This window comes from Aotus nancymaae, unplaced genomic scaffold, assembly GCF_030222135.1.
Source record: "Aotus nancymaae isolate 86718 unplaced genomic scaffold, 86718_ANA_hifiasm-v0.15.2.pri h1tg000014l, whole genome shotgun sequence".
Classification (NCBI taxonomy): domain Eukaryota; kingdom Metazoa; phylum Chordata; class Mammalia; order Primates; family Aotidae; genus Aotus; species Aotus nancymaae.
In genome coordinates this window covers 103414580-103438251 of record NW_026988425.1, presented here as the reverse complement: position 1 = coordinate 103438251, position 23672 = coordinate 103414580, and the positions used below count along the sequence as shown (strand labels likewise).

General features: G+C 34.9%; 1 protein-coding gene across 1 annotated transcript in view; it reads right to left on the bottom strand.

Annotated features, from left to right (window-relative positions):
* The window catches only part of WDR36 (WD repeat domain 36), a 38002-nt gene extending 15143 nt beyond the window's left edge, over positions 1-22859 (bottom strand). Inside the window, exons 1-16 of the mRNA XM_012473938.3 lie at positions 22572-22859; positions 19928-19955; positions 17361-17461; positions 15707-15824; positions 14031-14163; positions 12311-12365; positions 10784-10916; positions 10348-10523; positions 9905-10025; positions 9109-9174; positions 8349-8435; positions 7091-7236; positions 5686-5800; positions 5036-5201; positions 4711-4819; positions 2855-2934 (exon numbers count right to left, since the gene is read on the bottom strand). Of these exons, the coding sequence (XP_012329361.2) occupies positions 2855-2934; positions 4711-4819; positions 5036-5201; positions 5686-5800; positions 7091-7236; positions 8349-8435; positions 9109-9174; positions 9905-10025; positions 10348-10523; positions 10784-10916; positions 12311-12365; positions 14031-14163; positions 15707-15824; positions 17361-17461; positions 19928-19955; positions 22572-22733 (1796 nt within the window). The 5' untranslated portion in view covers positions 22734-22859. The remainder of the gene's footprint in view (positions 1-2854; positions 2935-4710; positions 4820-5035; positions 5202-5685; positions 5801-7090; positions 7237-8348; positions 8436-9108; positions 9175-9904; positions 10026-10347; positions 10524-10783; positions 10917-12310; positions 12366-14030; positions 14164-15706; positions 15825-17360; positions 17462-19927; positions 19956-22571) is intronic.
* Between the last annotated feature and the right edge of the window lie 813 nt (positions 22860-23672).

Below are 23672 nucleotides of genomic sequence, written 5' to 3'. Positions count from 1 at the left end.
AGATCAAAAACAACCAGACATAAAAGGTGGTGGTAGTGGTAGAGGAACGATAATTTCAGAGATAAAAAATTTCAACTCTTGTTTCTCTGAGAATTTTACAAACATAAAAAATGTTTCAGCACTTAAAAAAAACTTCATGGGAAAGTTTAATACCTATGCAATTTGTTTAAAATAGGCACAATTCCAGATGGATATCCCTGTATGTTAATACACTCAAGGGTTCACTTATAGATAGCTTCACTTTCCAGGCTATGTAACATGTTTTCATTATTCAAATTATTTAACTGAAAGAAAAACTAGGAATCTCCATAGGTTGAATTATGTTTTTTAAAAAAGAGGGAAATTTAAAAAAACCCATTACCCATGGTTGTATAATAAAACACTAACCTTAACTTTATTATCCTCTACATCAAGAAAATCAGATCGTTCTTAAGACACAGTCTTAGCAAAGGTGATAACATAACAACAGTTCTTTCTCCTGTGCTTATTTTGTGCTCTGCCATTTATAAACTAAGTTGCCTTGGGCAAATCACTTAATTTTTCTAAAAACCTCCACTTCATCATTTTTGAAATGGGACTAATAACAGCAATAGTACCTACAACCTCTTAGGATATGAAAAATAAAAGCATTCACAGTGCCTAGCAGCACGTCGTAAATGTTAGCTTAGTTGCAATTAAGCAGCAGCAGTTGTTTGATAGTTATTCAAGCTCTCTCATTCGGTCCACTTCAAATTTTAACCAAAAACTATTTTTTAAATAAAAATATGCTTTTTCCAATCAATGTCCATTTTATTACGTTTTCTTTTAACAATTCGATGTGGTCACTTCTGCTCTTGTGCTACACCCAGCTTCATGACTCTCTATTCACTTAAAATTGCCTATGCTCACCTAAAAATAAGATACTGGAGTTGAAAATTGATCAGATTTTGATCTTTTCAACTTTTTACTGATATAAGAAATTCAGCAAAAGGCTAATGCTGAGTCAAAGGTTAGTGGCTTTGAATGCTACTTTCAGATCCTAATTTTTCCATTCCAAAGATGAATTAACCACTTAAAAAAAACTGCCAATTTATTACTACTGAATAATCTATCTCTCTTAACTAAAACTATTAAAAAGGAAAATGAAAAAGGCACTATGCCAACTCTACTATTTATATAACTTTCTTACTTTAAAGCAACTCAAATTAGATAACATTAACTTTTAGAAAATAGCAAAAGCCCAAGAAGTGTCAGACCACTAATATTTCTAATAGTGTCTTTAACAAAATGTTTAATTAAAGAAATACCAACTTTAGGTGAACCTTCTAAAACCAAAGGAGGATACAGTTAATAAATTATATTTTGCTTTACTCTATTTTAAGTGAAAGAGACACACCTGTGGACAAAGATCCCTAGTTATTAGAGCTGGACCCACTAGCAACAATCCTTAGCTTTGCTTACTACAAATCCATTGTATACTCAAGATAGGCAGGTGTGCCTCAGGCTTGTTTCAAACTTGAAGGGAAGTGAAGACATCAGGGTTTTTCCTTCCTAAAGGTCAAACTGTTTTCATGTATGAGCTTATCCAATTCCTGAGTAGGAAGAGGAAGTGAACAGAGCTTAATTTAGGAAGATTTTAGATTAAAAAGTACCACCTTCCTTCTCATTTTTCTCATCTATCTTTTTTTAATGGTATGGTACTGTTAAATTAGATGTTTTGCTATTCCCATAATTCTTCCTTTCTTCATACTCATCTAAGCAATCCTATGTTAAATGATATGATTTTAAATGGTATCTACACCTACATAATTTTTAACAACAAACGCCACACATATTCTGTATGTCTCCTGTTTATACCATTTACAGATTTGGTTGTTTTCTCTTTAAAGTGCTGGATTAGGCGCAAATTTCAACCCATGAAATAGATTTCCGAGCATCTGTTAGGTTTTACCCAAATCTAAAGACACACATTTTTATTACTTTTAAGATATAATCTGAATGTCCCCTCTAAAACTCATGTTTAAACTTAATCCACAATGTGACAGTATTGAGGGGGAGGGCCTTTAAGAGGTGACTGGATCATGAGGACTCTGTCCTCATTAATGGATTAACCCATTCATAGATTAATGGATTATCATGAAAGGGAAACCAGTGGTTTTATAAGAAAAGGAAGACAGACTTGAGCCATTACATTATCACGCTGAGTGATATTCCCAAGGTGGTATGGGGTATCACCCTTACTAATGTGATACCCCATACCACCTTGGGACTATTCAGAGTCTCCACCAGCAAGAAGGCTCTCACCAGCTATGGCCTCTTAACCTGGGGCTTTTCAATCTCCCAAACTGTAAGAAATAAACTCCTTTTCTTTAGAAATAACAGAGTTTCAATATTCCAAGCAACAGAAAATGCACTAAAACTATCTAAAATGCCTTCTTTTAAGAATTATGTCAGAGTATCACAAGAGATATAATACACAAAAAGGAAAAGTTAGCGGTTTTTACTTTCTAACTAAATTCAGCATGAACTAAAAAAACTCAAAATAAAATTTGTCATCCTTAAGTCTGAGCTTTATCAAAAAGGCCAAATGAGCTTTCCTAAGGTTTAGGCAACTTGCTTCTGTATCTCAATTTTGCAGGATTAGAAAACCTAAGAGAGATTTCACTTCTCTAGTATCTTTCATGACACTACTACCTGCTGTTTAGTTATCATTAAAAACACTCCAAGGACACAATATAGTCATGTCAGAAAAATCTCCAAATGTAGTCACATTGGAAAAGCATATAATCCATTAACTACTGGTAAAAGTCACTTGTGAAGAAAATAACTTAGAAATCTTCTTATAGAGGTTAGGGATTTAGAAATATAAACTTACCACCCAGAAGGAAGGTCCCAAGTCCTAACAGAGCAATCCATTGCAGCACTTATTAACCAACGACCATCAGGACTAAAAGCCTTTAAATTAAAAAAATATAATATGCATATATATATATAAAATATATATGGATATATTTATATGTATGCATGCATGTATATAAAGTTAACACCTTAAAGAATGCAATAAATGAAAAGATAATGCAGGCTTCATAAAAAAATTAATTTGACTGAGTAACATTCAGGCTGTCTTATTTCATATAAAAGAAAATACCACTTCCCGAATACCACGGATAAGGAATTGGATAAAGATTAGGCTTTTAAATGAATTACTAAAAGTTAAAAAAATAAAGTGTATTGCATTAATTTTCAAACTATAATTTTCCATTTACTTACAGACAATATGTTTATGTGTGTGATTAAGAGCCTATTTTTCTTGAAGCTTATGTTAAACATCTTCTTTTCTTTTAATAATGTTTTATTTCTAAACATAAGCCATCATAATCAGATTTTTTCAAAACAAATTTAAATAAACTATGCCACCCATTATCTTTTCTAGCTATAAAAATGGATAAATAATAGATCTCTTTGCCTGTAGTACCTAAGGGTCATCAGGCACAAATTAGATCACATGTGAAAAATGACCCAAAAAGAAAAACTTTAAGGTTTGTAGTTGTAGTATATTGTTCATCCAGCAGTTTAAATTAGTGGGTGATACTGGAATATGTAAATGTTAATTTGTTCATCAGGCTGCAGTAATATAATGGGAACTCAAATCTCAAGTTACAAATAGATCAACTTACAGAAGGGTGGTACAGATAGCAAAGTATGGGAAAGAATGACTCTGAGAGGTAAAGTCATGTTATAAATACTCACAGATTTAACTAAAAGGAGTAACTTATTACTGAATAGGGAAACTCTAGATATACAAGTTGAAAGTAAGGTTTGAAAAAGGAAGAGCAAGTTAACACTTAACAGATGTTTTCAAAATTGCCATTTCAGCACAACCCACTCCCACCCTCATTTCTACAGATGCTGTCAAAACAAATTCTGTTGATGTGTAATTCTGCCAGCCTCTGATCTGCAGAACACAATGTCCTGACCGGATTTTTTTTCCTTCAATTTTTAAGGAAAGGAGTAAATTCTGATTTTTGGTGTGAAAACTAGTAAATGTAGCTGTTGGGTTTGTCACTAAGTATTAGGGTTTTATTTTTATTTTACTTTTTCTATTTTCAAGCAAATCAAGGTATCTGCAATTGGTGAAAAATAATAACAGACTTAATATGGTCCTCAAATGACAAATTTATTTTAAAAGTTCTTTTGAATAAAATATGCTTTTTAAACTACTTTACTTCTTATCATATCATATATCCCACTATAGGAACATAATAGTAAACTTAAACACATTTTTATTAATTAAACCCTTTCAGAATTAACATACATAAACCCCAGAAATAGCACTAAACTAAAATAAACCGATACCAAATATTCCAAGCAAATGGTCTTTTACTATTAATTCATTCCATACATAGTTTTACAGAAATAAGTTCTCCCAGCTTATTTTAATATTAAGTTAAAAATGACATAAACCAATGGATCATTCATATCTATAGTATACTCTGGCTTTGTTTAATGAAAAAAAGATGAGCTCTAAAACTTACACTTCAATTTGATGGCATCAACTCCCTGAAAAGTATTAAACTTTTAATTTAAAATTTTCTTTAAAAATCTTTGAAAAATGTCCTGCAAATTAAAATTGATAACCACCTCATATAATGATTTTAAGGCTATTAAAGGATAACACACCCAAACAGAAGTAGAAATAAGTCAAGTTTTATCAGCTAGAGTTTGTTTTACCATGTCATTTATTTGGCCTTGGTGTCCAGAAAACTCTCTGACAATCTTCCTAGTTTCTATGTCCAGAACACTAATGGAGAAGTCATCCAAGGCGAGTCCCAGAATGCCACTAGCAAGATAAATGCACCAGTTTTAGTAAATAAAAAATCCTTGAACTAAAGTCCTATATCCACTTGAATTTTGTTAAATCAAATACACTTAGGTGGAAATTAAGCCAAATGCTGTTCTTTATTAAACACTCTGATTTTTCTCACTTGGTAAATTGTGACTTTAAAACTTTTACCAAAAGAATCAAAGAGAAAATCCATTATCATTAAAAGTTTACCTGTCCCTATGTAGCAACATGATATTTGGAGATGAGCTGAGGCCCACAGAATGGATTAAACTTTTGCTTTTAAAGTTCCAGAATTTGAGTAATCCTTCACTACCAGTTGTAACTGTCAACTGGTTTAATCCATCCACTGAAACACCTCTAATAGATCCCTTGTGAGCTGTAAGGTACATGGCAAAAGAAAAAAGAAATCAGAATTGGCAGTGTCTCTTTGAACAAAACACATAGTGATTCCTTCATTCAAATACATAAGCTGCCACTTAAATATCCTTGAAAAATTTTGAAATTAATCTGAATTTTAGGGGGGTAAGGAGAAGAATCTTAATTATTAACACTGTTTGAGTAAAAGAACAGAAATCAGGTTGATACCACATAGGTTTGAAAATTTTGTTAAAATTTTCTGCTTAAAGCAGAGGAGAAAAAAATTTTAATCTGCATAATAGCCACGTAACTCTTAGGTACCATGACTTTTCTCTTTCAACACGGTCCTTATGATACAACTGCAGTATCTGCCATATAGGGTTGATAATAACCCATCTTAAACTTAAGCAAAATGCCCAGCACTTAAAGATTACAAATGCAATCTATCATTACTAGTCTTGTATTTATCTATATTAATTTAAAAAAAGGAAAAAATTCTATACCTTGATCCTTGCCGAAACTTCCTCGATGTATACCAGACTGCATGTTATATACATCTACAGTTCCTGATGAGAGGCCAATTACAGCAAAGTTTCCACAAGAAGTTATATCCACTGCCTTTAAGAAAAAAAAAAAAAAAAACCCACAAATGACAAAGAAAATAACATTGTATTGCACTTTATGCTTGCCAGAGTTTCTTTTTAATCTACTACTTGTTCCTTTTTATTTAAAAAAAGCACGATAAATAAATTGCTTCATTAGTTTTTTTAAACATAAAGTAATTATATTTGGGTGTATAAGAATATATGTTAGATTCTATCTCTATTCTTTTAAAAGTATCAAGAATTATTATCTAAGAAAAAAAACATAACTAAGGTTAACTCAATTTAAACGTACAAAGTCAGGAGAACTACATACGGGACTAGCCTTCAATTCTTATTTTATTAACAAGGCTAAAGTCAAAACATTCCATTGCCTAATTTCTTTTTGTCTTGCCTTTTTTATCTGCTTCCACAGCTGTCATCAAACCATAAACATACCATTAGTTAGAATGCCCAAGCAAAAGCCCAAAATATTTTAATTATGACATTTTAGGAAGGGAATATATAAGACACTACAGGGAGAACATTTGGTTTATAAGCAAGTTCTATTATAGACCCATTTCACTACTTAAAATATCAATAGTGTATCAATATATTTTTTTCTATATTTCAGCAGAGGTAACAAGATCATTCAATGGAGAAAGAACGGTCTTGTGAACAAATGGTGCTGAGACAACTGGATATCCACATGCAAAAAAATGAATTTGGATCCCTATATCATACCATATACAAAAATCAATTCAGAGAGAATAAACCCAAATGTAAGAGCTAAAACTAGGAAGCTCTTATCAGTCACAGGAGCAAATCTTCGTGTCCTTCAGCTACACAATGCTTTTTCAAAAAGCATAAGCAATATAAGAATAAACTGAACTTCATCAAAATTCAAAACTTTTAGTTAAAAATGATACCAAAAAGAAAATGAAATGATAGCCTACAGAATGGAAGAAAACATTTGTAATTCAAATATCTGATAAGGGACTTGTATTGAGAATATATAAAGAGATGTTACAAGTTAATTATTTTTAAATATTTTTCAAAAAAGACATACAAATGGTCTATAACCACATGAAAACATGTTCATTCTTCATGTCAGTGGAGAAATAGAAATCAGAACCACAATGAGATAATACCTCATACCCAATTTCAAATAAATGTCTGTAACTTGGAAAGCTTAAAACTATTAAGGAATAACTTCAAAATGTTAAACTATGTTTTTTCAACCAATATTATGAGGAGAAACCTTGAATACAAGATTTCCATAGGAAAGTTTTAAAGTGAAAATATCCTTATAAACAAGCTCACTTACTGTTGCAGTTATGTCATCTTTCTTCAATTCTTTTGGCTTGAGAAAGTAAGCACCTATTGTAGATTTTTGATAATTCCAGGTTGAGCAAGATAGCTTACCTTGATGGCAAGCAATGATACCATCCCAGTCACTCTCACGAGCTTCCTCTAAAACGTAATAAAAATCATAAATCAAATTACTTCACATTCTGTTACTCATCTATTACTTACTAAGCATTTAATATTTCAGGTTCTCATCAGACACTAGCGATACAATGGTAACCCAAACAGGTAATACCTGATACTAATGTTTCCAATCTAACAAAAGGTTATTATATTTTAATTGACAAATTAAAAATGTGTGTGTTTATGTGTTTTTAGTATACAACAAACTAACAAGAGATTTGAATTAGAAGAAATCACAGTAAAATATGATAGTGTCTTATAAAACCACTCAGGAGATTTGGGGAAAATAAATGTCTCTCTGGATGGAGTGGTAGAACAAGTAGAAATTACCTGGAGTCGGGGGATAACATGCACAAGAAAAAAAAATGAACAAAACTGAGGACAGCAAGTAAGTGTAGTATCTTTTGGGAGGAATGGGAGTCGGGGAAGGCAATCAGGACCACACTACCAAAATCTTGAAAGTCATGTTAAGAAGATGAGATTCCACTCTAAAGGTGTAAGAGCCACTAAAAAATTTTAAGCAGGTGAGTAATGTGATTTAGATGCGTTTTTAGAAACATCCCTCAAGCTCTAAGAAAAGTCAGAAAGGTGATCTTAATAATAGCCTTCAAATAGAAATAGTGCCTACACAGTAATTTCCCATGATAGATTTCAGGCAATAAACCCATTATCTACATTTTTCTTAAAATCACTGAAAGAAGCACTGGTCAAATGACATAGCATACTAAATCCTCAGTATTCTTAGAGCTTAATTAGTCAGAGCTCTATGTTCTCATACTTTGCTATTCCAGTTCTTTTTACATTAGTGACTTTCATTATACTAGGCATATGACAGAATAAAAAGAAAGGCTATTAAATCAAATATTAGTAATAGCTATTATGAAGAGCAAAGCCTGAGATTAATAGACAGTAAGTTCACATTTAAAAGAACTCATTTTAGTCTTCACACAAGATCAGCATGTACCTGGAGTTACTTTCTGAATGCTTATTAATATCTGTAAAAGCATTTATTAAAACAAGAGAAAATAAAATAGCACACAGTAGGAAACAATGACAAAGGAGAATGTCTTGAAACACAGTATGAAGTTACTTACCTGCTGCAAACTTTGTGATGGGTGGAAGTCTCACTGACATGGTATTCTGAAGTCCTTTACGTTTGACTCTCTTTTTATTTATTAATCCTGGGGTTGGAGGCAAGGGGGACATAGAAAGCTATGAATCCTTCTTAATAAAAAAAAAATGTATGTAAAAGAAAAGCTACCATTGTCATATAACTATAAAGTTCAAGATATTCCCATTTAAGTCAGAAACAAAACAAAGATGTTATTACCACTGTTATTTTTTAATTCTAAGAGAAATTACTTTAGATATTAATTAAAAAATAATCTTAAATTTCATCTTAAAGTATATACATACATGAATAGTAGTCACTTAAAAATTAGTAATAAAACTGAAAAAGATTTTCTTGTTTAATAAACAAAATCTTTCAAAGACTGGAAACCATGGAAAGGGAAGGAGAATAAAATGATTGCCTTAAAGCAAAAAAACTGGACACTGCTTACTTTGATGCTTTCTCTAAGCTACCTTCCATTTTAAAAACTGTGCACTCTACAGATAGCTCAAGAGAGGCCATCAACATCTTTCGGGTGGCAGCGGTATGTTTTTACCACCCAAGATGTCTAACTTTTTCCAATAACCTCATAGCGGAACCTCAACCACTTCTTATGGTTTACGTTTATCTATTTCATCCAAGAAAAGAGAAAACGTATTGATGAAACTTTCTCTAGTTGTCTCATAGAATGTTGAAATGTTTCTTTTGTGACCAGCTTATTTTCTGTCTTGCAAAGGACCTACCATGTCCCAAACTCTTATTGAATTTTTCATGTACCGTGGAAAATGACTGAAGAGTTCCATCTTGACCTGTTGACATACACAGAAAATCTCTAATCAAGTTTCATCAAAACAATGGACTATGTGAATCACAAATTTTATAAAATTCAATTTGAAAAACTTGAAGTTACAGTTTGGGACACTTTAAAGGGAAAGCCAGATTGCAACTACATTAAAACACTCAACTTTTTTTTTTCCTTGAGATGGAGTTTTGCTCATCGCCAGGCTGGAGTGTAATGGCGCAATGTCGGCTTACAGCAACCTCTGCCTCCTAGGTTTAGGCAATTCTCCTGCCTCAGCCTCCCTGGTATCTGGGATTACAGGCATATGCCACCACGCCTGGCTAATATTTTGTATTTTTAGTAGAGACAGGGTTTCTCAATGTTTGTCAGGCTGGTCTTGAACTCCCGACCTCAGGTGATCCGCCTGCCTCGGCCTCCCAAAGTGCTGAGATTACAGGTGTGAGCCACCATGCCTGGTCTAAAATACTCAACTTTTTATAGAATGGCATTTAGTCAGAATAAAGGATAAAATGAAAAAGAGATACTAATAATTTTCAGCAGACGAACAGAATTTTTAGAATCTGACCATTCTGTCTCTGAGGATTAGTAAACAGAAGGACACATTAAGTATAGATAATAACTTTAAGTCACTCAAAGAGATATGCAAATCTAAATATGTGTAAATATCAAACCTAATACTGGGCACCCACATCTCAACACTTGCTGAAATAAACTAATAGTATGAAGCAGAAGCTCACTTGCGCTTAGAATCTGTTGTCCATTCTGTCCATAGTATCTGATACTGGTAAGAGGAGCACTATGACCCATTCTGAATCTCAAAAGTCGGCCTTCACCTGTAGGACCATCAAATATCCATATCTGCCAAGAAATAAAAATGTAAAGTTCTTATCTGCAAGCGGTCAAATCACCCCCTACATACATCAACTGGCATTGAGTAGTGCTTGCTAAGCCACTAACCCTGGAATTACAAGGGGGAGGGTGGGTCTTGTGGGAGAAATAAACTAAGTCTTTCCTGCTTCACTGCAATCATGTCACCACTGTGCTTTTTCTTTCATCTATACCAATACCTCCTTCCATATTCCTTTCATCTTCTAGGTTGAAAGCTGATACATTAAAGCAAGCTTGTAATAACCCAAAGGGTAAGTTAGATGAGCCAGGAAGATGATAATCATCATAATACCCTGAGAGCATTGTCACCGCCATTTGTGACAAGAAGTGGCTCTCTATGGAGAAATGTCAGTCCGGCAATTGCTGTAGAGTGTGCATTTCTCATTTGATTGATTAATTTTTTGTCCTCTAGATCCCAGAGTCCAATATGGCCACATGGGCTTCCAGCTGCCATTACAGGATGACCATCTGTTATTAAAATAAAACACATTAAGAAAAATACTTATAGATCCTCCCAAAATAAACAAGAATTCTTTTCTCTTTTATTCCATAAAGTTAGAAAAAAACTATATACCAATTATTTATTCAAATTTCTTTGCCTCTTTTTACTCCGGTATTCATTCACTTCTATTAGATTAAGCTACCAGACGACAAAAAAAATTTCTGAATTTTAAGGTATTGAATTTTAAGTTTCCTTAACTCTTATCAATAAGTACGTTAAAAGTTACCTGTGCGAAATGAAATTGAAGTAATGGGTCCCCAGTCTTGACGAAACTTCATTAATGTTTCATTAAATTTAATGTTGTGAATGATAACTTGACCTGACATAAGACCAACAGCAACAACATCGACAGCTGGTGCCTAAAAATTAAATTATTCAAACTTTTATTTTGTTTTCTTAAACAAAATAGCTTTAATAATCCTTACGATATGCATCATTTCTTAGGTGTTATCAAAAGAAATAATGAAGTATCTTCCTAAAGGTGCCAGAAAAACTCAATAAGTGTTACTATTCTGGCATACTTTTTTATTCAGCATAGAAGTATTCGGAAATGATTTTTCCAAATTACTTCCCAGCTTCAATTCTGCCAGTCAACATCCCATCCCCACCCCCAAAATCTAGCTGGTAAGATTTTGATAAGAAAACAGCCACAACAGAAAAGAAAGCTATGTATAAAATCATTACAGATCACTAGATTGGATGGAAACAGAAAAAGGAGACAACTCCTAGAAAACATACAAGGCCTGCGACATGCATGGCAATGTGTAACCAATTACAGAGGAAGTGAAAAATTGTTTACCCAAAAATGTAGAAAAACTTACAAAACATGGGAAAAGGCAAAAAAATGTATTACAATGAGCCTGTTCCAGTTCTAATATTCTATGGTTATAATGGTCTATAATACAATAGTCTTACATACAGGCTCTATTATGAATTTCTTTACTTTAGCAAAGATCAATGTCCAATATCATTATAGAATGGAATCAGGCTACATGTTTTATTAATTTGTCATCAAGTGTCTACTATGCATCAGACCCTGTGTAGGAACTGGAGATACTGAAACAAATAATCCCTTGCCCTCAAAGGCCCTAATCCTCTGATATTTATGTAGTCTTCTGGATAGGCAAAAGTGGAGCTAGATTGATGGCAGTAAGAGAAGATAAGGAATACATATAAATTGGGCAAGCATAGACAGTGGATGCTGAGAAAAGTAAGTGTATACTGGCTACATATGTGGCCAATAGAAACACAAGATTCAATGCAGGTATGCATTCATTTATTTATACATATTTTGCAGAGTCATTAAAAAAGGCAGTTATTTCTTAAATAGTTCATCATCGAATCAAACATTAGGATTTTGGCTCCAATTATTTCAGACCATAAATCTCAACATCTTGACAAATTTATCTGCATGACTTACAATACCCCTTGCATTGCTGAACACTCATTTCCAGTCTACACAAGACACTGGATTACATCTCTGCAAAATGATTAGTAAAGAAGGATCCATAGCAACCATGGGTTTAAAGTCAAACTATAAGCACAAAGGATTCCAAAACTGTTATTGGCAAAGGCATTATTACTTGTTTTAAACTACATTTCCAAAACACTATTTCTTCAGGGTAACAATTTTAAAGGTAAACTAAGCTATATATTGTTTTGTCTTTATGTCTAAAATTATGATTGATTCCTGAAACTAAAAGATTTTCCTATTAACTTTGCTTCCTCTTTGATTTAACAGAAAAATACTAACCTGCTGAAGAGCTGTCACTCCAACTTTCCATCCTGGAAATGTATACAGAAGTTTACTACAAGAAGAAAAATAATTGAAAGCTTTTTTATGGGAGGAAAACAAAATCAGCTACACATTTAAAAAATGAAATAATAATAGGTGATATTTATTACTTTCTTATTCTCCCACACAGTATTCTGATAATTAAGCTAACGTCACAAGGTTAGTAATATTATCCAGACAAATTCTAGATCTCAAACTAATATCCTACTAGTAATATTAGTAGGGTAATATTAAATGTCCAAAGTGGAAAAAAAAATTTATGAGTGATAAACCATTTCATATTACAGACAACAATAAAAAAAATTTAGGACTGCAAAAAAATCGTCATGAAAGGGACTAACTTATATTTTAACAACAATATTATCTGCATGTTATATGACTGTTATATGACAATAGTAATGCTGCTGTCAATTTCAGAAGCAAGCCATGAATGATATATAACACATCCATGGAACAAACAGAAGTATCTGAAATAATAATAATCATTAAAGTATTAAACCACATATTAAATTGTGTAAATGGGCACAGATTAGTTCACTGAATACGATGGCTATTTAAAGTACAGTAAAGAATGTACACAACAAATAAAGAACTAAAGAAAATAACCGAAAGGGCAAAGACAGTATTTCAGTCACCATCCCTGAACCTAGCACAAAGCAGGCAGTCAATGGTATTTGTTAAATTGAAATGAAGCACTGATTTAAAACATTATACCTTTAATAATCTTATTTTCCCTTCTGAATTTATAAAGACTTTGGAAAAAACAATTTGGATGGTCAAATATTTTTATTTGCTTTTTAAAATGATAAACAAAGAAGTCTGAGCTGCCACCTTTTTTTACTGATAAATGTTTAATGGGTAGAAGTATTCAAAATCATGTATCCAGCCCTCCAGCTATATCAATATTATAGTAGACATTCAATGTATATATGGGAAACGAAAATACTTTTAACCCTGAAAATCATTTCTAAATGCTAGCACTAAATTATCATTGATTTACTTTTCCATCTTTTACCTTCTTCATATATACAAAATTTTCATGTATGGAAAACTAGAAGCTCCCCAAGAATAATTGCATAATTATTATTTTCTGACAGATCTCATATTACTTTATTAGAGCCTTCTGTATAGCAATTCTTTACAGTTATTAGGCCATCAGTACATACTTTTCAATGAGCATTTATGAAGCTGTCTAACATCTGTCAGGATCACATGCCAGCTTTCATATATGTGATGCCACCAGCAACAACTCCAAAAGCAAGCATATAGTTGTATAGCTCAGCATCCCTGGGGGATTGGTTTCAGGTCTTCCCAACCTCTCTGCTGATACCAAAGTTAAGAGATGCTCAAGTCCCTTACATAAAATGCATATAACCATCACACATTTATGCATATACTTTAATCTCTAGCTTACTCAAAAAACCTAATACTATGTAAATAGCTGTTATTCTGTACTATTTTAAAATGTGATTTTTATTGTTGTATTATTATTCATTTTTTCTTGAATATTTTTGATCTGAAGTTGGTTGACTCCTCTGATACAGAGGACCAACTGTAATTATAGACAACCCTCCAAATAAATATACAACAGCAGGAGAAATGAGACTTAAGTATGCATTAGGAAATAATAGATGAGGATAAGGTGACAACTATATTATTTTCTAACTAAAATACTTACTTGGATTTTACATTCCACAATTGCAGGCTTCCTTGTTCACTGCCCAGAAGTATTTTATTCAAGTAGGTACTTGGATGCAAAATTGCAGAAATTTTAAATACTGTTTTATCAAAAGTCAATTGCAGGTATTCTTCTACAAAAGTGAAAGTTATAATTATTTTTTATAAAATAGTTTAAAATGTTTTATATAACCATATATTTATTGCTTAAAGTCTATCATATCAAAGATTTATATGCTAAAATAAACCACAGAATTAGATACTAATCTATAAACATTCCTCAAGAAAATAAATGAACGGCAACTTGTAAATGTAATTTAGACAGTGAAAAATTTTCTACAACTTCTAATAAAAATACTATTGAAAGTTTCATTCACTTTTGAATTACTTTACAGAAAAGGATAATAAAGTTTAAAAAAAGATCAGCATTAATGTTTCTGTAATTTGATCCACAAGCAGGAGTGAATATTCCAAGTGAAGTGCTTATACTTAGCTTTTCCAGGGATGAAGACCCAACTATATGGAAAGTTTGATGGGCCACTCAAAAAATGCCAAAAATAAAAGGCACATCTCAGTGAAACCATAAGAGTACTTGTCACACATTTCCACAAAATAACCTCTAATAAAGGAAAAGAAAAAAAACTTAGAACCCTGTGGAGTGCGGGGTGGCATAGCCAGTGGTCACTTGTTTCAAGATCAAAAAATTCTCCGAAATCTTTGGTTATATTCAAAATTTCTATGTTTGAATTCTGCTTTTTACTTTACAGTTCCTCCACAATTAAAACAATGTTTCACTAAATTTTTCAATAAATTTGTGTATCAAAGAAGGTATTTTATTGAGGAAAGGTGTAGATATTCTAGGAATAAATTCTTCATGTTTAAAGATACGTAATCCCAGGGCCGGACGTGGTGGCTCACACCTGTAATCCCAGCACTTTGGGAGGCCGAGGCGGGTGGATCACGAGGTCAAGAGATCGAGACCATCCTGGTCAACATGGTGAAACCCTGTCTCTACTAAAAATACAAAAAATTAGCTGGGCATGGTGGCATGTGCCTGTAATCCCAGCTACTCAGGAGAATTGCCTGAACCCGGGAGGCGGAGGTTGCGGTGAGCCGAGATCGCGCCATTGCACTCCAGCCTCGGTATCAAGAGCAAAACTCTGTCTCAAAAAAATAAAAATAAATAAAAGATACATAATCCCATAAACATAGCCACTGTCTAAGACTATCACAGTTGAAAGAAACTGATTCATATCCCTAGGAAAAGGATGTATATTTTCCTTCTGATTATAAGATCAAGTTTACTATTAAAGTCTCCTTTACTGAAAGTTGAAATACAAACCAAGAATTATTCAGGTACGAAAATACATCAATATTCACTCCATAGGGAAAACAATATAACAAATCATTTTGTAATAATGTATTATAACAAAATAGCAATGGAAAATATATTAGTTGAGGTAAGCACATCCAACAATTTATAAGTAGTTAACTTGCTAAAGTTGTTTATCCCTTTCTTAGAACTTTTTTTCTTATACATGTTCAAGATTTTTAATTTTTTTTTTTTTTTTTTACTATTTACAGGCAAAACCTCTGGCATAGATATTGACACAGATTTTAAATTTTAACTAAACACATACTACCCTAAGATAAAGCAAATAAATTGTTAACTCTTACCTTCTGAATATATGTGCCAAATAATAAGAATGCTGTCAGTATCAACAGAGATAATGTGGTCTCCAAAGGGTTGCAAGAGATGGATTTCTGCCTTATGACCCTTAAAGGTATGTACTATCTACAACATCAAAGTTTAAAAGAATTTCATATTACTCAGTCATCATGTCATATTGTTCATATTATCCCAAAAACATGCTAATCCTGAGATGCTTCTGTTAAGAAATGTAGCCCAACTCTTGATTATTCAAGGTTAGGATGAACGCATAAATATCAAGGAACCAGGCGTGTTCATCTGCTCCCTCAGCCAGTTCAACAATAAGAAGGTAAACTGTTCATTAAGAACAAAGAAATGAGACCTCTGAGGCTCAGCCTTCCAACTTAGGTTAGAGAAGAAGCATGCACACAGACCTAGGTCCCTCACCCAATTCAATCAGTGCAACTACATATATCCTAGCGAGATGGTATGTTCCAGAAGGCTGATCTCTATATACTCCATAATCAACTGGCCATCAGATGAGTTAGGAAAGGGGGATTCGGGGTCTTCTTCCCCATATCTCTCTGCTTTAACAGAGACCCTTACGGTAGCTGATCCTTCCAAAAGTATAGCCCTTTCTCCATGGTTTCAGTCCTCGCGAGATTCCAATAACAGTTCCTTCTTGGCCCTTTGGCATTAGGGATGGTAACAACTTCCTACAGTTGATAGTGTCTGATGCCTCCCCACCCCTACTTTGTTCCACTAACCCTGACCATACCTGTGCATATAGGTCCTTTATTAAAGTCTCTGCGTCTGAACCACATATAGGATATACATATAGGATAAAGTCTCCTCATGTGAATCACATATATCTCCCCGAGAAAACTATAAACAATACAAAAATGAACATTTTTCCTAATTCTAAAAATCTGAATACCTTCTATTAAAGAACTCCACAGGTAAGTTACCTTCCTCTGCCACAGGTAGCGATGATAAAAGACTGTGAGAACCACCTCACTCCAAGTCCCTGACAAGTACAGTGATATTATCATTTGGCTATCTTTGTATCCCCATTCCTACTTTTCCTTTCATTCTAGACCACTAAAGCCAGGTCATCTCTCAAGCTAGTTGTTCCAGGACAAATTCAGAAAACTGGTAGATTTAGACTCAAAAAGCTCTTTTCTTAGCAGTGGAGAAAACATAGAATCTAGCATTCTCTAAATGGGAAACAAGCATCTGGTTTTTAGAAAAAGAGTTATGAGCTAAGTTATGATTAGTGAATAACCAATCAACATAAAGTGGTAGTAAAATATTCCCAGGAAAGCATTAAAAAAAAAAAAACACTTAATAATACACATTACATCCTATCTCAACAAATACACAGAACAAAAAACTGAGATGGGAACTGACTGGGCATAAAAAATTGTAAAGAAGGTGTCCAAGTAATTCTGATACTCATCTCTGACAAAGAAACTGAGTAAAGCACCAGCTTTAAGTAAGCCTTTTCTGAAAATTTATCTTCCTCCAGAAAACTGAATATACATTAGAAATAAAATAATACTGTATATTTCCAGAGTGTGCCAGGTAAAGAATGACAAAATTAAAGTTCCCTCCACTATTATGACAAATAACTGCTGACTGCAAAAGACAAACAAGTTAAAATAGTTTAGTGATACAAACCTCTTTATTACGGGCAAATGCAGAGAAAACATTTCCATATGCAGCAAAGACTAATCTGCCATCGGCTGCCATACAGCAGATATCCTGTGGAACAGAATTACCTAGGAGAAAATACAAAATGAAGGAAACAAGAATTTTTAAGATGTTAAAGAGAAACCTCAAGTATACATACATGTAATATTTTTTCATGGCTATAATTTAAAAATATTTATAAAGATCAAAGTTGAGAATCAGAGTATAAAATTTTGACTAAAATATTTTAGATATCTAGAAGTAACTATGAAACTAAGGATAGGAAATCACCTTGTCCTTCCCTAAGAGAACAAATGTCTAGGATTTGCAGAAATAAAAACATAATCCTAGAGAAATGAAAAGAAGCTTTTTGAGGTTATTTGGAAAAAAACTGTCATTTGATACACAAAGCTCTGACAGTCATCCAGTCTTCATGTGAACACCTTTTTTTTTTTTCTTTTTTTTGAGAGATGTAGTCTCGTTGTGCCACCCAGGCTGGAGGGCAGTCATGCAACCTCGGCGCGCTCCAACATCCGCCTCCTGAGTTCAAGTGATTCTCCTGCCTCAGCCTCCCAAGTAGTTAGGCTTACCAGTGTGTACTACCATGACCGGCTAATTTTTGCATTTTTAGTAGAGGCAGAGTTTTGCCATGTTAGACAGGCTGGTCTTGAACTCCCAACCTCAGGTGATCTGCCCGCCTCAGCCTTCCAAAGTGCTGGGATTACAGGCATGAGCCACCATGCTTGGTCCATGTGAACATGTGAATATCTTCTGGAACATCAAGTTCACTAATAACTCCAGAAAAATTTTAAAAGTAACTCAAAACCTAGATCTCTAACTCTACCCTTTGGACCAAACCAAAAATATTCCATATGGTAGTCTATATGTCCACTCCTAAAACATTTAAAGACAGTATTGTTTCTACAGTCTTCTCCAGGTAAATATGCCTATCAATCTAGCATTTCTCACGTGACATGTGATTCTTCTCTCATTATCCTGGTCATACTGACCTTTTCATTTCCTCTTTTGGGGCATAAGGGTTAGAAGACAGAGGATTGTTGTATTTTTCATGCTGCAAATTCCGTATTAGGATTTGTTTGCATAATCCTGTTTCTATAGATTTATCATTCACTTTTGTATTCAACTTAAGTTCCAATGCTCTTCTTCTGCCTTCTAATCTATTATTAAAATATAAGTTTAATAGACATACACATTACAGTCCTTGTAGGTCTTTTCTGTTTCTCTCACAAGGACCATATTTGATGGTAAAATTAGTATCTCTCAGCCCTGAGAAATGCTTTATCCTATTAGATAGTTAAAAAAAAAAAAAAAAAAAAAAAAAACAAGGTCGGTGCGATGGCTCAAGCCTGTAATCCCAGTACTTTGGGAGGTTGAGATGGGCAGATCACCTGAGGTCAGGATTTTGAGACCAGCCTGACCAGCATGGAGAATCTCCATCTCTACTAAAAATACAAAATTAGCTGGGCATAGATGTGCATGCCTGTACTCCCAGCTACTCAGGAGGCCGAGGCAGGAGAATCGCTTGAACTCGGGAGGTGGAGGTCGCAGTGAGCCAAGATCGCGCCACTGCACTCCAGCCCAGGCAAGAAGAGCTAAACTCCATCTCAAAAACAAAACAAAACAAAACTCTTCCACTGAAAAAACATACCAAAATGTGAGAAAAGGGTAAACTTTTCCTTACAGTAGAAGGAATAATGGCAAAAGAAAATAACTTCAGGCTGACAATGCTTTATCTGAAATGCTTGAGACCAGAAGGGTTTCAGATTTCAGAGTGTTTTGGATTTTGGACTATTTGCATAACCAGGTGAACATTACTAATCTGAAAATCTGAAATCAGAAATGTTCCAATGAACATTTCCCTTTGAACATCATGTCAGTTCTCAAAAAGTTTCAGACTTTGGAGCATTTTGGGTTTCAAATTTTTAGATTAAGGATAATCAACATGTATTTGGCAACCATCATACTAATAACTGATTCAGGCAAGTATCATCATAAAATGCTAAAAGCAGAGGTGATAACTTTGAAGAGTACTAGGATATTTACACAGTCCCAGTGCATACTACCAAAGGATACTTATTGATAACCAAGGCCAAAACACTAACTTTAAAATGGAGCCTCCTAACCAATGACTGCCAGGAATAGAACTAACCAACAGCATGTGCCTTCCGATACAATTCACTGTGATTCCTGCCAAAGGGTACAACCTGAATCTAATCCTGAAGAAATGTCAAAAAAAACTCAAACTGAAGGACATTCTAAATGAACCTGTACTCTTCAAAAATGTCAATGTGTCAATATCATGAAGCACAAAGAAAGTCTAAAGAACAGTTTCAGATTAAAAAAGATAAAAGATATGTAACAACTGAAAGCAAAACATGATTCTATCCTGGTATCCTTTTTTGTTTCTGATATTTAAGTTTATCAGACATACATGTTACCCTGGCTTCCTTATATGTTCTGTAAATCTCAAATTTATGTCAAAATAAAAAAAAATTTTTAGATATGCATAAATTCAGAATAAAGTCTATACTTACTTACTGCAACCAGACTCAGTTTCTGAACCTGTTTAAAAAAAGAAAAAAGGTTAAATTTTCATTAACAAACACAATCATAATAATCTAACACCTGAAGATAAAGATACAACCTCATACGTATATTTGCTATGCTGTCCTTCATAAGAAAGACACTTACTGACCCTAATTTTTATTATTAGGAAAGTTTGTATTTTCAACTATATTTCACCAGGAGTGGTGATGGAAAGGGTAGGCAAAAGTTTTTTATAATGAGCCAAAATATTAAATATTTTAGGCTTTGCAGGCCATGCATGTGGTCTCTGTGGCAACTACTCACTTCTGCCACTGTAGCACGAAAACAGCCATACACAATACATAAATAATGTGCATGAGTGTATTAAACGTTTATCCATAGATACTGACATTTGATTTTCACAAAGTTTGCATGTCATGAAATATCCTTCTCCCCACCCCCAGCCTGACCCTGCAAACATTTAAACATGTCGAAATCTTTCAGAACTCCTAGGTTATACAAAAACAAGCAGTGGGCTAGACTGGCTTGCAGACTCTAATTTGCTGACTCAATCATGGCTACTGATCCAACTGTATGACCCTAGAAAAATAAGCTCCATGTGCCTCAAATTCTTCATCTGTAAAACAGGAATTTACTTACTTTATGGGACTGTTAAAAGGATTCAATGAGTAAATTTGTGTAAAACAGAATGGGCCAGTCATATAGTAATTGCTCAATACATCATAGCCGCTACCATCACTACCACCACCTATTCACAACTTGTCTAGTTTCCCCTGTACAAGCAGCTACTCTGTAGGACTGTAGAAAGTCTGACTGGGGACAGCATATATAGTCATAGTCATGGGACAGAGCACTTGTAGACCCAATTAGTGACTTAGGTTCATTAGCACTATTTTTTTGTTTTTTTCACTCCCAAGTATTTTCAGTTTCTGAGGTCATAGCCCAATGCATTGGCTAGTCTGAGCAGTGTACAGTCTGGGTAAAGAGCATTTACATGCCATGATGTTACGAATGTAACATCAGTGTTAGAACTAGAGGAGACCTTAAAAGCCATCTTTATTGTGACTAAATGTCAATGCACTCTAAGTAAATTGTTAACTTTATAAAATGTGCAAATAGGTAACCCTCCTAACCAAAGGGGTTTCTTTGGAAGTAGAATAAAGGGAAAAACACATGTGTTTGTGAGTAACACAGTGTCAGGAAAGATACTGTACCAAAGACAAGATTTCAAAAGCTCTTTAAGAGAGAAACTTAGAAAAATTACATTTCCAAGAAGAAAACATAATCAGCAAAAGTTAGCAAGCAAGGACCAAGTGCAGAGAATGATAATAATACTCTCACAGGATTAATGGTATGGTTCTAACACACCCTGTCTCCATTACCAACCCAGACTGAGAAACCCAACTGCTCTTGACCTCAACTCAGCCCTCACTTTCCTCTTCCACTAACTTAACTGGTTCCCAACTCCCAGCTTTTCTTGCTAATAATCCATTTGATATTCACAATCCTCCAAGAGAGACAACTCTACAACAACATGTTTTCCAGAAAAGAAAGTACTTAACACTATTACCATTCTCATCATCAAGGTTCCTGCTCTCACAGACCTTACATTCTTTTGGAGAAGACAAAAGAAATTAGTAAACAAGAGACACTATTACAATGATTGATGAGCTCTTAAAGGAAAAAAAAATCAACACTGACAAGTAACAATTTTTCTGAAATTTACTTCTGTGTTCTTTTTTTTTTTTTTTTTTTTTTTTTTTGAAACGAGTCTTGCTCTGTTGCCAGGCTGGAGTGCAGTGGCCCGATCTCGGCTCACTGCAACCCCCACCTCACGGGTTCAAGCAATTCTCCCACCTCAGCCTCCCAAGTAGCTGGGACTACTGGCACGCGCCACCATGACCAGCTAATTTTTGTACTTTTAGTAGAGACGGTGTTTCACCCTGTTGGCCAGGATGGTCTCGATATCCTGACCTCGTGATCGGCCTGCCTTGGCCTCCCAAAGTGCTGGGATTACAGGCTGAGCCACCGCGCCCGGCCGAAATTTACCTTTATAGTTCATATGAAGGTGCTACGGTATAATGATCTCTACCTTGCCAAGAAGCGGCTGCAAGGCTTAGAGTAACAGTGCCAGACACTTAGAGTTAGTTGAAAATAACTAATTGGTATCAGATATTTTCCTTAACTGTAATTAATCTCGCCCTCTCTGATCTTCCTAATGTAGTCTACCTAGTGTGAATTTCTAACCCAGATCGTGTCACCAATAACGTAATAGCGTGAGTGTTTTTCTCTCTCATTAAGAATGCAAGAGGTAGAGATTTGTCTTAATTGTGTTTCCACCTTCAAGGGACGATCAGTAAGTATTCACTGGACAAAAATTATTGCCATAGAACTGAGATGTTGTCTAGCAGTTTCCCCTTGGCCAGCCTGCCTCTGAAACTCGCCCTAGGAAGACTGCAAATGCTAAATCAGCACGTGTTATGTGTCCGGATGGTGAAACATTAGTAGGACAGAGAAGGGTTAAAGAAGGGAAGCCCGTGGTAGATGGGAAAAGAGAACCGGATCGCTCCAGGACAGAGTTAGGGGTCGGGGAGGATGATTCCTGGGAAGCCGACCAAAGAAGTCACTCACGTCATAGGTGTGGAAACTCTTGCCTACGCAGGTTGTTACATAGAACCGGCGCTTGAGCGCGCTGAACCGCACCACGTGTGGAATGTCGTTGCTGAAAAGCCCCAAGGCCCGGAACCCCGCAAACAGCGCGCTGGCCGTGCGCCTTTCCGAGGCCTGTTCCATTGCCGCCGCGATCCCGGCTCCTCTCCGCTCCGGTCCTGAAGGAAAACACGTACCCAGCCCCTTCAGTACGTGTAGTGTAACAGTCCACGGCCACAGCTGGAGACACAAGACAGCTTCCGGCGCCCGCTGCGAATCGCGTTTCCGGAGACTACCCTCAGTGCAACACATAAAGTGCTCCCTCCAGAGCTCGCATGGGAGGCGTGACTTCAGTTCTGTAGGCTACGGTTTCCAGCACGTTGCCTCGCGTTCTTGAAAAGTGGCATCTCAGCTACAATTGCCAAGGCAATGATCTATTGACATGAGAGTTGTTTATAGAAAGTTTCTTAGCCCATTTGTGCTGCTATAACAAAATACCTGAGACTAGGGAATTTGTAAACAACAAAAATTATTTCTCACAGTTCTGGGGCTGGGCAGTCCAAGATTTAGCTGCTAGTAGGTTTGGTGTGTGGTGAAGGCTTGCTCCTCATATATAGCACTGGCTAGGTGTCAGCACATAGCAGAAATGACAGAAAAGGCAAAGGACGATGAACACTGTGTCCTCACATGGTAGAAGGTGGGAAGAACAGAAGAAACTAGGCTAGTTTCCTCCAGCCTTTTTATAAGTAACTAATCCATTCATGAGGGTGGAGCCCTCCGGATGTAATCACTTCCCCAAATACAGTGGGGATTTAAGCTTCAACATGAAGTTTGGGTAGGACACATGTTCAAGCCACAGAAGGAAGCAGTGTGAAATATGCCAAATAATGGCATCCTCTTTACATATTTACTTTTCCTGTATCTCTACCATCCCAGGTCACAATTTTAGGCTTGTCCCTAAGATATTGGGGCTTACCATCATCTTGCTCATCCCTTATTCCTACTTCAAATTAAATCAAGATTAATTTTGTCTTGGCATTCAGGTAAATTGTAGCATTAAACAGTAAGAAACAATAACCACCA